This window comes from Homarus americanus, unplaced genomic scaffold (assembly GCF_018991925.1).
Source record: "Homarus americanus isolate GMGI-L3 unplaced genomic scaffold, GMGI_Hamer_2.0 scaffold34739, whole genome shotgun sequence".
Lineage (NCBI taxonomy): Eukaryota > Metazoa > Arthropoda > Malacostraca > Decapoda > Nephropidae > Homarus > Homarus americanus.
The window spans coordinates 505001-521459 of NW_024737434.1; the positions used below are offsets into that span (position 1 = coordinate 505001).

Genomic DNA, 16459 nt, shown 5'->3' on the forward strand with positions numbered 1-16459 from the left:
GTAATATATTTTTTTCTTATAATTATTAGCTTGAGAAAATAATTCATTGTCTATGGTTAGGTTAGGTTAGGTTAGGTTAGGTTAGGTTAGGTTAGGTTAGGTTAGGTGAGGTTAGGTTAATGTTAGGTTAGGTTAGGTTAGGTTAGGTTAGGTCTCATATATTTATTTTATCTGAATCTTTTGGTATATATTTTTTTTTTTATTTTGGGTTTAGTTATATAATGCATCCGATATTTTTTGTTAGTTTCTGTGAGAGAAAGGAAGGAAGCTATCTCTAATATCTTGTCTTAAATGTGCAATTAACTTTAAATCTGTTTCTGGGATTCAAAAGTTTACTTACATTAAATCACTTCTATGGCTAAACTTTTAACCAGAAGTAAAAGTTTTAAAAAGTTCTAAATTGAAATAGTTTTTTTTATTTAAGTTTTATCCTGAAATATACTATAATGCTCAACTTTCCCCCGCTATTAGTAATCATTGCCAACAGTATAATGGTTCAGTACCTATGCATCTTGAAATGTGAGTCCAGTCTTGCAGAAAATAAGATCAATTTAATCTTTATTCAATTAGGCTAGTCCCACCTTCTCAATATCTTCTTCAGCATTACTGGTAAATCCTCTTGAGGGTCTGACACACAAACGTTCATACAGGTACGTTTCTAGGTGTGTGTCGATAACGTTATTGTTTTTTTTTAATTAGTCTACAGGTAAGTGACTCGTATCTGGCCTTGGAATCTCATTAACATAATCCTTATTTATGAACAACATTAGTGAAGGGTCGCTGTAACGTGTCCACTTGGCTGTTTGCTACGTAAGGGTGCAACGTTTGTTACAAGGAGGACTGCAACTTCTGGGAATGTTTGGCTCTGAAGGACAGTCCCAAAAATAGAGGAAGGAATGGGGGGGGGGGTGAGGGTAGAGGAGGGGGGTGAGGGTGACAGTACTCTGGATAAAATGCTCTGTTGTGGAGGGGTCATGTGAGAGGTGGAAAAGAAAATAGGATTAAACATGAATGTGAGATGACCTGAGAGCAGTAGTGTATATACCCTGTTCCATCAGAAAACTCTATCATATATCAAAGGCAGCGCTGTGTGGCTCGTCCATATCGGAGTACGAGAAGGAGAGGTCGGTAGAGTGGTGGGGGAGTAGGAGTGGAGTTTGTGGTGGTGTGTTGTGGAGTATAACCTTAAGAGCTGAGGCTAAGTGAGAGACTTCATATGGGCTATAAAGTACTTACCAGGAAGAAGAGGGATAGGGAAGGGAGAGGATGGGGAGAAAGGAGAAGAAAGGGAAGGAGGGGTAGACGCCAACTAACATGTGTGTGTGTGTGATGGAGAGAGAGAGTGTGTGTGTGTGTGTGTGTGTGTGTGTGTGTGTGTGTGTGTGTGTGTGTGTGTGTGTGTGTGTGTGTGTGTGTGTGTGTGTGTGTGTGTGTGTGTGTAGGTCCCCAAGGAGAGTTTGAAGGGGAGGGAGTCTCTAATCTAGCGACTCTTCCTTGTGTGAGATTTATGACAAGGGCGGATCTCTACCATCCGTCACAAGAGGTTAAAGGGATATGGGGCAGACGACTCCTCTACACGTTACCTCTGATTGATACGGTTCTTTTTTCCTTGACTTTCCAATTCCTGTGAGATATGTGAAGGATATGGCTGGAAGGACTCACCTTCCTCTCTCTCTCTCTATGTCTACGAGTCTTTCTCCTTTCCTTAAGCTTCCCTGGTTCACATCCGATGCTCCCCTAGTCAACCCATCTGTGAAAGTGGTCGAGTAGAAGAAGGATCAGTGTTCAATATATCGCCAATCTCGCTCATTTTAACTTTCAATGAAGGAGAATATGGCAAAGGAATCCTCCCATCCCCCATCCCCTCCCTCCCCGACGCTGTACAAATGGTGTGGTGTTATAGAGGCATAATCCTTAATCTACTGCTGCGGAGTGAGAGGCACCTACTGTAGGAGGGACGACAGAAGCTTGACTACAGGGTTCCTCCTTCTACCAAGTGACTTTAGGTACATGGAGATGAATGTTAAACCTCCCTGACAGGAAACCTCCTTCCTCCTAGACTAGTGGTTCTGACTGACAGGTGTGGTGTCTGACATATACTGACAGGTGTGTGGTGTACCTAGTATATAATGACGGGTGTGTGGTATATATATACTGGCAGGGAGGGTGGTGTATATACTGACAGGTTATTATTGGTGTACCTGGTATATATACTGACAGGTGTGTGATGTACCTGGTATATACTGACAGGTGTGTGGTGTATATACTGGCAGGAGGGTGGTGTATATACTGACAGGTATGTAGCGTACCTGGTATATACTGACAGGTGTGTGGTGTACCTAGTAAGCTATATACTAGCCACTAAGACAAAGTTCACGTACCTAACAGCAACAGGGGGGGGGGGGGTTAAAACAAATCCAATTAACAACCATTGTCACTAATAACCTCCAGATTGCAAAGAAAGTTAAATTTAGTTCAAGTTTTTATCGCTTTAGGAATACTATTTTTTTGTAGGATTTGTTTTGTTTTAGAAGTTCGTAAGGGAGATGGAGGTGGTTTGGGTCGAGTGGGGTTAATAATAATAATAAACCTAACCTAACCTAACCTAACCTAACCTAACCTAACCTTTTACCCCTCAACATGACAGAGAACAGGTAAAGGAGATATCACTCTTCAGGTATAAACATTAAAAAAAAAAAACTATATGTTAAGAAAGACATTATTATATACTTGATCTAGAACAGTATTTTTATTTTCATATTATTGTTATTTATTTTTTATTAATTTTTTATTATTATTTTATTTTATAATTTTTTATATTATTTTTATTTTTATTATTATTATTTTTTTCATAATTATTTTTTCCCTTGGCTTAAGTGAGGGAGTATCGGTGAGTAAAGATGACAAGTGACATTTTTCCCATTTTTTCCCATTTATTCTGATATATATTTTTATATGTAGGAAAAAACAAACTAGGGGTAACTCTTGGGAATGAGCATTGTATACAGGAAATTGAAATCCGGTTAACAACAAAGGGATATATTTGACCAGAGTGCTTTAGTAAATGGATTATTATATCATGTTATTGTTTTGTAAAGTTATAATTTATAAGTAGATTTTACGTGTTTTATACAGGGTTTAAAATATTGATGCTGAGTTGTTGTTATAGAGTACAATATAAAGTGTTAGAGTACCAATAAGAGTACAGTTTTAAAGTGTCAATATAGAGTACAATTTAAAGTATAAAGAATTAATCCCAACCACAAAAAAAACAAATATTGATAAATCACCTTTAATTCACCTTACCTGTCCAGCAATGATATAATTAACCTACAATCAGCATTAATTACCTGGCTCCTTTTTACCCCCCAACAGACCCACCTGTAGCCACGATGGAGCTGGGTCGAGGCGTGTTGTCAGTGGTGAAGGAGGGAGAGGATGTTTACTTCAATTGTAACGTGGATTCCAACCCTCCTACCTACAAGATCTCGTGGTATCGTGACGTAAGTGTTTGTCTTTTGTTTTTCTCTTATTGGTGTTGCAGGGATGGTGTTGCAGGGATGGTGTTGCAGGGATGGTGTTGCAGGGATGGTGTTGTATTGATGTTTCGTAGTTTATTTATATTTTTTTGTGAGTTTGTGATTTTTTCAGGGGGTTAATTTTGTTTTTATTTAATATTAGAAAATCGTTGATGTGTGATTGATTTGTTTTATTTATAGTAATTGTAAGTGGATTGATAGTGTATGGTGGTATGTCTGTCTGTGTCTTATTTATTGTTGATTCATGGCTTCTTGGATACTTGGGAATGTGTTTTATTCTGTTGTTGAGTAGCCGTATGTCTTGTGTGTTAGTGTGTGTTTCCTTGTTAAGTTAGACACAGTGTTTTGTGCTCTGTCTGTGTTGTTGGTTCATTAGATGTGTTACGTCAGGGACCGAAGCTCTTAGTCGTGGTCGTTATGTTAATTTTTTGTTTTTATGTTCACTTAGTTAATAGACTGAACTCTGTATTATTTCAGCAGGAAGGGACCACCGAACAGTGTATTCTCCAGCTCAGTAACTCGTCTCTGTTCATGTTAATATCCGTCTGATTTAAGTGTTGTTTTGTGTCAACTCGCCCAGGCGTCGGAGGCACACAGGCCATGGCCTACTTGCCGCTTCATAAGTAATTCATGAGTCATTTTTTCTCGTGCTCTCGCTGGATTTGCATTCTATGCATTTAAACAAACGTTTTAGTGAAAACCTGAAGAAAAAAGAGAATTATTAATGGCATAAGCTAAATTACATGTTTACCAGGTATAAATGGATCATGTGATTTTATCAAGATATATATATATATATATATATATATATATATATATATATATTTCATGTAAATCCACAATGAAAACTTGGATAAGATAAATCTTGATAAAATCACACGGGAAAATGGAAACAACGGAGTACCTTAGCTTTCGTCTTTATTCAAGACATCTTCAGAGGCAACTGGATTACATGGACAGAGAGAGGCTTAAATATACAGGGTGACCTAAAAACATGAGGTCAGGTCATAATGATGACATCCACTAATCCCCACACCAACACACACGTAGAGGAGCTTAAGAGAAGGGTGGTGACGTGACTAGCCAGGTCAGGTGAGAAAAAAGGGACCCACAAAATAACTGTCATACATCAAGATCAAAGGTTTTCAAAGCATTTTTAACCTTGGGCCACTGACAAATAAATTTATGTAACATATTATCAGTTTTGAACTGACCATCACTAAGGTTTATTGATTTTAATTCCTTAATCAAACTAGCTTCAACCAGAAGTCTTTCTGTGACACAAGATGATTTGAATACTTCTAAGCTTTTTTCCCAAGCAACGGGGTGATTATTATTCCTAACATGAACGAACAAGGCACTGCTTTCAGATGCAGTTCTGATATTATACTTATGTTGTTTGATTCTGAGCTGCAGTGTTTTTCCTGTCTGACCTACATAATTACAATTACATTTGCTACATGGAATACAATAAACACTTCCATTTACATTCAAACTTGGGCTATTCCTTATTAACATATTGGTAATGGTTGAGTCATACTTGAAAACAACATTAATATTTAGAAGCTTGAGGACTGTGAACTAAAGGGACAAATTCATCACGATAGGGCAGAGTCAAATTTATTTGTCAGTGGCCCAAGGTTAAAACTGCTTTGAAAACCTTTGATCTTGATGTATGACAGTTATTTTGTGGGTCCCTTTTTTCTGACCTGACCTGTCTAGTCACGTCACCCCCCTTCTCTTAAGCTCCTCTACGGTTGTGTTGGTGTGGGGATTAGTGGATGTCATCATTATGACCTGACCTCATGTTTTTAGGTCACCCTGTATATTTAAGCCTCTCTCTGTCCATTTAATCTAGTTGCCTCTGAAGATGTCTTGAATAAAGACGAAAGCTAAGGTACTCCGTTGTTTCCATTTTCCCGTGTGATTTTATCAAGATTTATCTTATCCACGTTTTCATTGTGGATTTACATGAAATATGGAACTTACACGTCTCTCTTACGCTGTGTCCTTAATCTGTCAACAACATCCTCATCTTCGCCCCATCTACCGCAACTACAAGAAGAGTTTGCTGAAGGCTCATAGTCTCAAAAACAAGTTGAAGTTTTTGAAAGATTGCAGAGATGATAAAATTGTTCCCAAGTCCTGTCTTCCAAGTAGACTAAGAAATCTGGACAATCAAGCATCCTCTGAGTTGGATAAGGTGTTGCTAGATTCCCTTATCAAGAGTTCAAGTGATAGTGTGAAATTAGCCTTCAAGCACAGTGCTCAGTGTAAAATACTTATGCAAAACAGTATTTGTGTTGATAAGTGGCACACCATTCGTGATTTTGTATATCAACTTCTTAGTGAAACTGACAAAGCCCAAAAAAGAAGGTTAAATGCCAAATTAAATGCTCTGTTTGACGAGAGTTACTGGACCATATTGAGTGATCCAAATTTGTTCATAAACTTATCATCTTATGATCTACAGACAAATGAGAAACTTGTTCTTGGTTTTGGTAGGAAGTTTTCTATCACTCAACGGTGCGTTAATCCGCTTACTATTGCTAAAGGTTTAATCAACCTGGAAAAGATGAAGTCGTCTGATGTTACAAATGAAGATATTTCCATAGCTAAAGGTTGTATACATAGTGTTTTAAATAAGAAATTTTCTTCAAACATTCCAAAAAGATTTGAAACAGCCTTGATAAACTTGAAAAGAAATAAGAATATCCATATTACCAAGGCTGATAAGTCTAATGCTATTGTTATCTTGGATAAAAGTGACTACAATGATAAGATGAATTCATTACTTAGTGATGAAAGCACGTATTGTGAGCTTACGAAAGATCCCCTGGAAAATATTAATAAGTTATCTAATTCCAAAATGAAGATGTTATTGAAAAAGAACCCCGATCTCACTAAACAGCTCTCTCAAATCAATCCCACTTTACCTTATATGTATGGATTGATCAAAACACACAAGCTTAATAATCCATTACGTCCTATCGTGAGTTCTGTGGGTTCTGTTACTTACAAATTATCCAAGTGGCTGGTAAAGATGATATCCCCTCTTACAGGCCAAATATCTAATTCACATATACGCAATAGCAGTGATTTAATTGATAAACTCAAGAAACACAACGAACCTTGCGAATTAATAAGTTTTGATGTAAATTCACTGTTCACTAGAGTACCTGTGAAAGACTTACTTTCATTTCTTAAAGATAAATTACAACTGCTAGATTTAACTATTGAACACGATACTTTCCTGAAATTGATAGAGTTATGCGTAACTGACAATGTGTTTAGTGCAAATGGGAAGTTCTACAAGCAAGTATTTGGCATGAGCATGGGTAATTGTCTTTCTGCTCCTCTAGCCTGTATTTATATGGAGTTCTTTGAGTCTAGATTACTTCCCAATGTAGTGGACTGTATTCCTCCTTGGTATAGATATGTAGATGATGTTCTTTGTCTTTGGCCTAAAAACAGTGACCCTTTGGAATTTTTAGACAAGCTTAATAATATTGTCCCTAGTATCACATTCAAAATTGAAAGAGAAATAAGTGAATCCCTTCCATTTCTTGATATGCTTATCATGAGAAATGGCCAAAACTATAAATTTAAGGTATATAGAAAGCCCACACAGGTAGACAGTTTCATTCACTTTTTATCCAATCACCTTGAGTCTACCAAAATGTCAGTTTTTTCTGCTATGTTCCTACGATGTCTGCGTATTTGTGACTCTGAATTTATTGACGACGAATTTAAACACATTCGTTCTATTGCACAGAAACTTGGGTACCCTTCTGTGTTTGTTGATCGTTGCTTTAAAAGGGCTAAAAAATCCTTTCATTCCTCTGTAACCAGACAAGTTCCTACACTTAAGAATATTTTGACTCTGCCCTATCGTGATGAATTTGTCCCTTTAGTTCGGTCCCTCAAGCTTCTAAATATTAATGTTGTTTTCAAGTATGACTCAACCATTACCAATATGTTAATAAGGAATAGCCCAAGTTTGAATGTAAATGGAAGTGTTTATTGTATTCCATGTAGCCAATGTAATTGTAATTATGTAGGTCAGACAGGAAAAACACTGCAGCTCAGAATCAAACAACATAAGTATAATATCAGAACTGCATCTGAAAGCAGTGCCTTGTTCGTTCATGTTAGGAATAATAATCACCCCATTGCTTGGGAAAAAAGCTTAGAAGTATTCAAATCATCTTGTGTCACAGAAAGACTTCTGGTTGAAGCTAGTTTGATTAAGGAATTAAAATCAATAAACCTTAGTGATGGTCAGTTCAAAACTGATAATATGTTACATAAATTTATTTGTCAGTGGCCCAAGGTTAAAACTGCTTTGAAAACCTTTGATCTTGATGTATGACAGTTATTTTGTGGGTCCCTTTTTTCTGACCTGACCTGTCTAGTCACGTCACCACCCTTCTCTTAAGCTCCTCTACGGTTGTGTTGGTGTGGGGATTAGTGGATGTCATCATTATGACCTGACCTCATGTTTTTAGGTCACCCTGTATATTTAAGCCTCTCTCTGTCCATGTAATCTAGTTGCCTCTGAAGATGTCTTGAATAAAGACGAAAGCTAAGGTACTCCGTTGTTTCCATTTTCCCGTGTGATTTTATCAAGATATATATATATATATATATATATATATATATATATATATATATATATATATATATATATATATATATATATATATATATATATATATATATATATAATATAATAATAATAATAATAATAATAATAACAACAACGTTATACCCCGTTTGTAAAATTGCTCACTTTATAAACTGGAAGTCATTTAATCATTTAGTCCAGTTTGTGAAATTGCTTCCTAACCTGACCTTGCTTCTGCCGTGTGTGTGTGTGTGTGTGAACACAGGATCATATAAGCGGGCGGGAACATTGTGATTAAATTGGACAGAGTGGCAGAATGTTCACGGGATATAAATGATTAGATTTTGGAGCAAGTGGGTCCTGGGTCAGTGGCCGGGTGGTGGTGTTCCTCAGGGGGGGTGTTGGCTCCCTCCTTGTTGGTGTTATTATTGTTGTTATTGTTATAATTATTATTATTATTATTATTGTAATTGTTAATGTTTGTACCATTATTATTATTATCATTAGCAGTTGTAGTAGTAGTAGTGGCGGTATTTTCAGTCTATAATTAAGCGACATATCCTGGTTTAGATATTTTCAGGTACTTAATTGAAGTCTCTCCATGTCTTTACTTACAAAATATAAAATAAGTTTCTTAAGTATTATATTTCGTGACAGGAGACTCTACCTTCCTAACCAAACCAATTAGGCATTGTTCACCACCTGCGTTTTACTTGGTACAAATTCATTTAAAGAGACTTACCCCCGTTTTGAAAGACCCATTCACCCCCATTATTACCCATGAGTGACTCTATTAGCCATATATACACGTTCTATTAACCAAGTTTACATTAAGTAGAGTCGATGAGTCCCACACGATATTCTGTTCCCACCTGCAGTAGTTTCCTCTCTCGGTGGTCTATAAGGCAGAGAGAACAGTCAGAGGTGTTGTGTTTTGCTCTCTGGTGAAGCGCAGGAGAGTTATCAGGCTTCTCTCTCTCTCTCTCTCTCTCGTATTTCGTGACGTAGTTTCTCTCTCTCTATATATATACAGTTTCCGACCTTATACCAAGACTTAATATGGCTGTGTAGTTGCCTTAAGTTGTATCCTGAATATTTAATGTAATATTGACTTTAAAAAACAAAAAAATTTGCTTCGCTCGTATATTTTTATCCAGGAATATCTTGACTTTGAAACTTTTGTGGAGATTTTTTACGGTCATAGGATATACTTAAGAAATGTGTGGTGGTGTGTGGGTCGTGTGTGTGGTGGTTATGTGTGGTCGTGTGTGGTAGTCGTAGTCGTATGTGGTGGTAGAGAATAGTGGTTCATTACCCAGGCAGCTGCTGAGGTCTGCATCGCTGGAAAACAAGGAAACAAGTCCATAAAACACCAATTTCCTCCCTCCCTCCCCCCCCCAACCAAGTTTAGTTTCCCAGTTTCCTCGCCATGGCCATCTGGGTTACTCAAATTCTGGCAATCGCTGTTTATGCCGAAGTATCGTTCAGGGAGAGATTTTTCCATTTAATCTGGTGCCTGTGGAGTGTAACCGCAGACACTTACAAGAGTAGTAACCCAGAGAAGTACGACATTTTCCTAAGTATTCTCATCATACACCCACCAGAGCAGTTCCTCCTTCATATATCCAGAGGGTATTTTCTTTTCACTCAACAAATATTTCACAAGCAAGTAATTATGAGCGGATGATGGCTGTTATCATGTGTGAAAGACCAAATTCTCTTGAGATAGAACAACTATGTCCTCTCCTTTACTGTAGTTTCGTTCAGTGATTAAAAATATTATCTATAAAACACAACATCTGAACCTAATATGGTTGCCAAGATTTTCAAGGTACGGGAGTTTTGTCGTTGTGTGTAGCTCAAGTTTTCTGTGTGTGGCCAGAGGGGGGACCTGACATGAATGAAAAATTGTAACATTAATTAACCCTTTTTTTATAATAAGCTCCTATAATAACCTTGACCTTTGACCTTTCGTTAACAAAATCAAGGTGGACTACTTTTTCATGTTTATGTATGTATGTTATGTATGTATGTATGTATGTATGTATGTATGTATGTATGTATGTATGTATGTATGTATGTATGAGCGTGTACGTGTGTTAGCATGACTTGTACCCTTATAGACTCAGGCTGTACGTCGTTAACACATCTAGGATAACAAGTAGCACCAACCAGCAACACAAGTTTTAACGAGTTGTTGTTTTAGTTATCGTTTCGGACTGTTGTACCCAGGAGCCAAGGTTCTGAGTCCCCGAGATATATATTAATAAAACCTCCCAAAATTAACCATATTTCCCTCCCTCCCAAAAATCCTGTTCTATATTAATGCATAATAGAGAATGATGATAACAGACATGGATGATAACAGGGAAGAATGATAACAGAAGGATGATAATGGAGAAAATAGTTATTCTAGGCTGCCACGGGTCTAGCTTCCTGTTCAACACACTTACTTAAGTCGTTTTACCACGTGGGAGGAAATTGGAGCCGTATTTATTATGATTACCAATGGAATAGTGTGGGAGAGAGAGAGAGAGAGAGAGAGAGAGAGAGAGAGAGAGAGAGAGAGAGAGAGAGAGAGATTAAAGAAGATTAAATAAGTTAGAGGAAGAAGAAAACATATGAGTGAGAGATAAATAGAGATAAATAGAGAGACAGAGAAAACAAACCCACCATTTATTGTCAGAGTTTCACGATATAACAGTTACCATGACTTTCCTAACCTAACCTAACCTAACCTAACCTAACCTAACCTAACCTAATCTAACCTAACCTACTTGTTCAAAATGTAACACTATATTAGAGTTACTAAAACGAGATGTAAATAAAACAACTAAATTTTTTTTATTATCTTAATTTAATTTTAGTTACAAGAAAATTGTACTTTAAAATTTGATACAATTATACAAATAACATGGAAGTATTATTAATTGTGGATATTTATATAATACCAAGTAGGAATTATAGGTGAGATAATATTATATTTACCTCATTTAGGACAGGTGAGATAACACTAGATTTACGTAATTTAAAACAGGTAAATTAACTTTGTATTTACCTCACTTAAAACACAAACAATTATTACCTGTTGGTTATTTCTGGAGTTTATTGTCGCTGTTCTCTGCAGGTGGGATTTCTGTCGTGTTTTCTTCAGCCTGTTGGTGTGGCTGAGCATGGGTGGAGCATGGATAGTAAATGAGCATTCCCCCAGGAGGAAACAGTCGTGTGCTTTGGTTGGGGATTTCTCGACTCAGAATAAAGGTGTTGGTAGAATAGGCAATTTTACCTGTGACACCTGAGAAATGATGATGATTAGTGTGTTTACTTATACGTTGTTGTAGGTCAATGGTTGTTAATGGTCAATGGTTGTTAATGGTCAGTGGTTGTTAATGGTCAGTGGTTGTTAATGGTCAGTGGTTGTTAATGGTCAGTGGTTGTTAATGGTCAGTGGTTGTTAATGGTCAGTGGTTGTTAATGGTCAGTGGTTGTTAATGGTTAATGGTTGTTAATGGTCAGTGGTTGTTATAGTCAGGGGTTGTTAATGGTCAGTGGTTGTTATATTCAGTGGTTGTTAATGGTCAGTGGTTGTTAATGGTCAGTGGTTGTTAATGGTCAATGGTTGTTAATGGTCAGTGGTTGTTAATGGTCAATGGTTGTTAATGGTCAATGGTACAACACCAGCTGTATGAACAAACAAATATAGTGTTGTAACTCTCCAGGTCACAAGTTGTGGAATTATGAACGACCTCTTGTACAGTTTTACCCAGTTGGATAATTACTCTAACCAGAAGTTGAAGATAAAAATTTAACCCAGAAATTTAGTGAGTTTGTTTATGGTGGGGGGGGGGGGGTAAACTTAATTTTTTACCGGTGTTTGTAATGTGGAAGAAAATGATTACAGTTGTGTTTTGTGGTGTTAGTACAGGTTGGTTGTGTCTAATGGTGCTTAAGGCATTGATTTTATGTATTTAAATATGAGAATACGTGGGCGTGTAGGTGTGTCAGGTACAGTCGCTTACAGTTACACCTGGTACAGTGACTGGTGCGTTTTGTGAGATGTGGCAACTTTGTGTTTGTTTACATTGTATTAAAACTCCCAGAATGGCCCTAAGGAACCTCACAATAGTAACCAGACTAAGGATGCTAGATAAACAAACACAGTGCTGCCACATCTCACAAAAACACACCAGTCACTGTACCAGGTGTAAGTGGAAGCGACTGTACATGAAAATTGAACACTCCAAGAATTACATTTCCCTCCCCTACATGTTATCATCACACATCAGATTATATCGCCAGCAGTATGACCCAACTGTACCTAGTATTAAAGGGGATCACCTCACAACAGAGCGGCCAAAATATTGCAATTGGAGTCCTTGGGAGATTTAATGGGTGAGTGGGTGAGAGATGCATTTAAAGTCCCTGAGTAATAACAAACTGCTCAATGATCAAACAGTGTTGAGAGAGCTGGTCGTAGGATGCATCAGGAAATGTTTAAATTAATGTGTAATGTATATTATGTATAAGACGTAGTGCAGGTATTATTAAAGAGTGCAGTTCTTCATTAATAAAAGGAACTAAGGTATTTTGACAGTTTTATTAATTTATTTTCTTCTGGTTGACCAAGACTTATAGTATTTCTGAAGGAAGTTGGATATAATAATAATAATGATTACTTGGAAACATATTAGAACACATATTAACCCTTTGTGTACCGGGGTCCCTTCTAGACTGAACAAAGTCACATGGTATTAGTGAATTAAAATTTTAAAGTACCGTCCCTGCAAAGGCTCTTAAGAAAATGGTTCTCAAAACCTGTGAATATTTTAATTATATAGTTGCTTTAACCTTAATTTTTTTTTATAAGAAACAAAGAATATTATATAATTAAGATCATTCCACCAGTGTTATAGGAAGCTTTAATCTTTACGTGTCATAAGAGAGGCCCTATTACCGTAGAATTCACGTTTCAGAACAGTAAGCATTTATTTCTGCAGGTTGTCTTTCCACTTTATGATGTATGAAATATTAAATGTAAACGCTGGGCTTGTTCAGGCATTAGATGATTACTCTACCATAAATATATTTCCCAGCTGGCTTTAATTCTGACATAAGCACTTAGGCTTGTGTCGCGTGCAGGTATATTATTATTATTACTGGCAACAGAAAAAGACGATGAAATATCAGATAAAAGTTGAGTGAAATATGTTACAACACCAAATATTCCAGGACACAGTCACAATGGTTCACAAAAATCCTAACATTCCTGTGCATTAGTCAAAAGAGTTTGTTTCCCAGAGATATTTTTTCCCCAATGGGCGATAGAGACTCAGGAAAAATATATTACAAATAAGATAAATAATCTTTGTTTTGCCGAGTTATTTCATTTTATCTCTCATGATCTTTTAGGTGAGACACATTTCTCATTCACAGTTTATACAATATTGTGTTTCTTAATCCAAATAATATAAAAATACGGTTAAAAATCACTATTCACGGTGAAATAAATACGGCGGCATGAAACTGTGCTTCGTCCGTAGACTCACGCCCATATTTTAAGTCTCCCTCGACGATAATCCGCCAGACTACCGACCGCCAGTCTCAACCAGTCCATTTGAAACACACACACACACACAAAAAACACCTTACAGAATACACTAACTTAAACATATTTGAAATCTCTGACCTATACGACTAGCTTAACCATTTATTCTCTCTAAGACTCTATAAAAATAATTCAAGTATTCCCCAAAACATTGACCAAATGTTCTTTAACCTCAAACTTGTTCTTGTTAACCTCTTCCAATACTCAATCGTTAGTTAGAGAATTTTTTCCCAGATGATAGGAAATAAAACCACCCTCTTCCCCCCCTCTCAGCCTCTACTCCCCCCTCCTCTTTGCTCCCCTATACCTTTCCCCCCTTCCCTCCCTCCCCCCTCAGAATAAAAAGACCAAACGTTTTTATTCGGTTCGTCGTAAAATATTTTATTCGTGTTCAGACCTATGTCTTTTTTCAAAGTTTTATCGAGGCTAAAAGCAATAGAGGAGGAGTGAGGGAGGAGTGGAGGAGGGAGGGAGGAGGAGGGAGGGAGGGAGGAGGAGGGGAGGAGTTATTGGTGTTAGGGAGTGGTGGGGAGGAGGGGGGAGGTATAGGGTGAAGACTAAGGCATAGGGAAGTAGGAGGAGAGAGAGAGAGAGAGAGAGAGAGATTTGTAAGGTATGCGGGGGAAAACAGTTATGTGGGAGCGAATGAAGGGGTGGGTAGGTGGGTGGGTGAGGATGGGTGAGGATGGGTGAGGATGGGTGAGGATGGGTGGTAGAAAAGAATGTGTGTTGAGAGGAAAAAAAAATATGTATGTGGAATTTTTTTACATGGAGAAATGTTTAGAAATAATGGAGTTATTTCTAATATCTAGTTTAATCTCCTTTATCTCTGTCTATGTTATTTCCCACACAAACTTCAGAGCAATAATATCGAGGGAAATTAATAAGAAAACTAGAAAACAGGATATAAAAATCTACGTATAAACAGGGAAAATATGTTGGAAATATAGGGGAAAAAATGGGTCAAGGTAAAGTGATTTTTTTTCCCTGGGTAAATTTCCTTCACTGGATATTTTGTTTGTGTTGTATTGGCAGCAGAAGTGAAGGTCCCGGGGTTGTTTGGCAGGCCGCATAACTGATGTCTTGACAATAGTATGCTTTCTTTCTCTTGTCTTCTTTCCCTTTTTCTCTTTTGTTCTCTTAGTTTTTCTCTCTCTTCTTTGTTCATCTGTGTGTCTGTTTCTCTGTCCCGTTTTTCTCTTTTACTTTAATTGATCTGTCAGGAAAACTCAGTAATCTTCCTTGTGATTGAAGCACCGTCTTATGTGATTCCTTTAAACCAATCTATGCTCTGATGTGATTCCTTTAAACCAATCTATGCTCTGATGTGATTCCTTTAAACCAATCTATGCTCTGATGTGATTCCTTTAAACCAATCTATGCTCTGATGTGATTCCTTTAAACCAATCTATGCTCTGATGTGATTCCTTTAAACCAATCTATGCTCTGATGTGATTCCTTTAAACCAATCTCTGCTCTAAGATTAACAATGATTGGATTTTAAAACGATAATCATTCCAGATAAAATTCGTTTATGACAAATGACTCTAATCCTAGTTCGTTGGGGTGAGATTAAGTAGGACAGGTTAATATTGATTGTGGTTTTATTGACGTAGGATTAGGTCTGGGCATGATTTAACACATAGGGCTGTTTTAAATATGCATGAGGGTTGGTTATACACAAGGTTTTAAATATTAATGAACCGTAAAAGCATTGTATTACCGCAGATAGTAATTTACGTATTATGTGGATTACCGTAGTTATTTGTGTGTACAGTGTGTGTGTGTGTGTGTGTGTGTGTGTGTGTGTGTGTGTGTGTGTGTGTGTGTGTGTGTGTGTGTGTAATTATCATCTTTTAATATATTTCAATTCATTGCATACGTAGGCTAATTGAATCTTACCTTACCTTACCTTACCTTACATAAAATAAATTAAATAAAGTTAAATATGTGCTTTACTGCTTTGTATCGTGTTTTTACCATAAAGAGACAGAGAGACAGACAGCAAGACAGGCAGACAGACAGACAGACAAAGCAGAATTAAAAGTATAGAAGAAAATGCCAATAAACATTTCGTTACGAGGAAACTTTAACTAATACCTTGTGGATGTTATGATTGTCTGAGTGCATGTAAGGTCGTTCGAGACACACTTAGTTGTTATGTAATCCCAGGAGTTTTAAATTTAGCGTTTATAGGTGGGTAAACTTTAGGGTGTCGGGGGGGGGGGGAGTAGTGGCTTTGTATATTGTAAAAAAAATGGTGAATATGATATTATAATGGTAAATAATTCCGGGTCAAGTTATGAGATTTCTTCTATCATCACCATCATCACCATTTCCTTCTCCTCATCACCATCACCACCATTTCCTCACCACCATTTTCTCATCATCATCACCATTTCCTCCTCCTCCTCAACACTACCGCCTCCTCCTCCTCCTCCTCTTCATCACCACCTCTTCACCTCCTCTTCACCACCACCTCATCACCTCCTCTTCACCACCACCTCATCACCAGTCCCCCCCTAACCCTTCCCCTCTTCCTCTCATCACCACCCTTGGGATCATCAGTAGGAAAAAAAAGTCACGTAAATTTTCCCAGCCACTGACTAAACCTTCCTTCACATTTTTTTTACCTAATCTAAAATTTATTGATTATAACGCCTATGTCACTTTAACATCGTGGTGTCA

The 16459-nt window shown here is 37.2% G+C and overlaps 1 protein-coding gene across 1 annotated transcript in view; it reads left to right on the top strand.

The window, feature by feature from the left end:
* Window positions 1-16459, top strand: part of LOC121873428 (nephrin-like) — a 297799-nt gene that overhangs the window by 210140 nt on the left and 71200 nt on the right. Inside the window, exon 9 of the mRNA XM_042377008.1 lies at window positions 3376-3503. Within this exon, the coding sequence (XP_042232942.1) occupies window positions 3376-3503 (128 nt within the window). The remainder of the gene's footprint in view (window positions 1-3375; window positions 3504-16459) is intronic.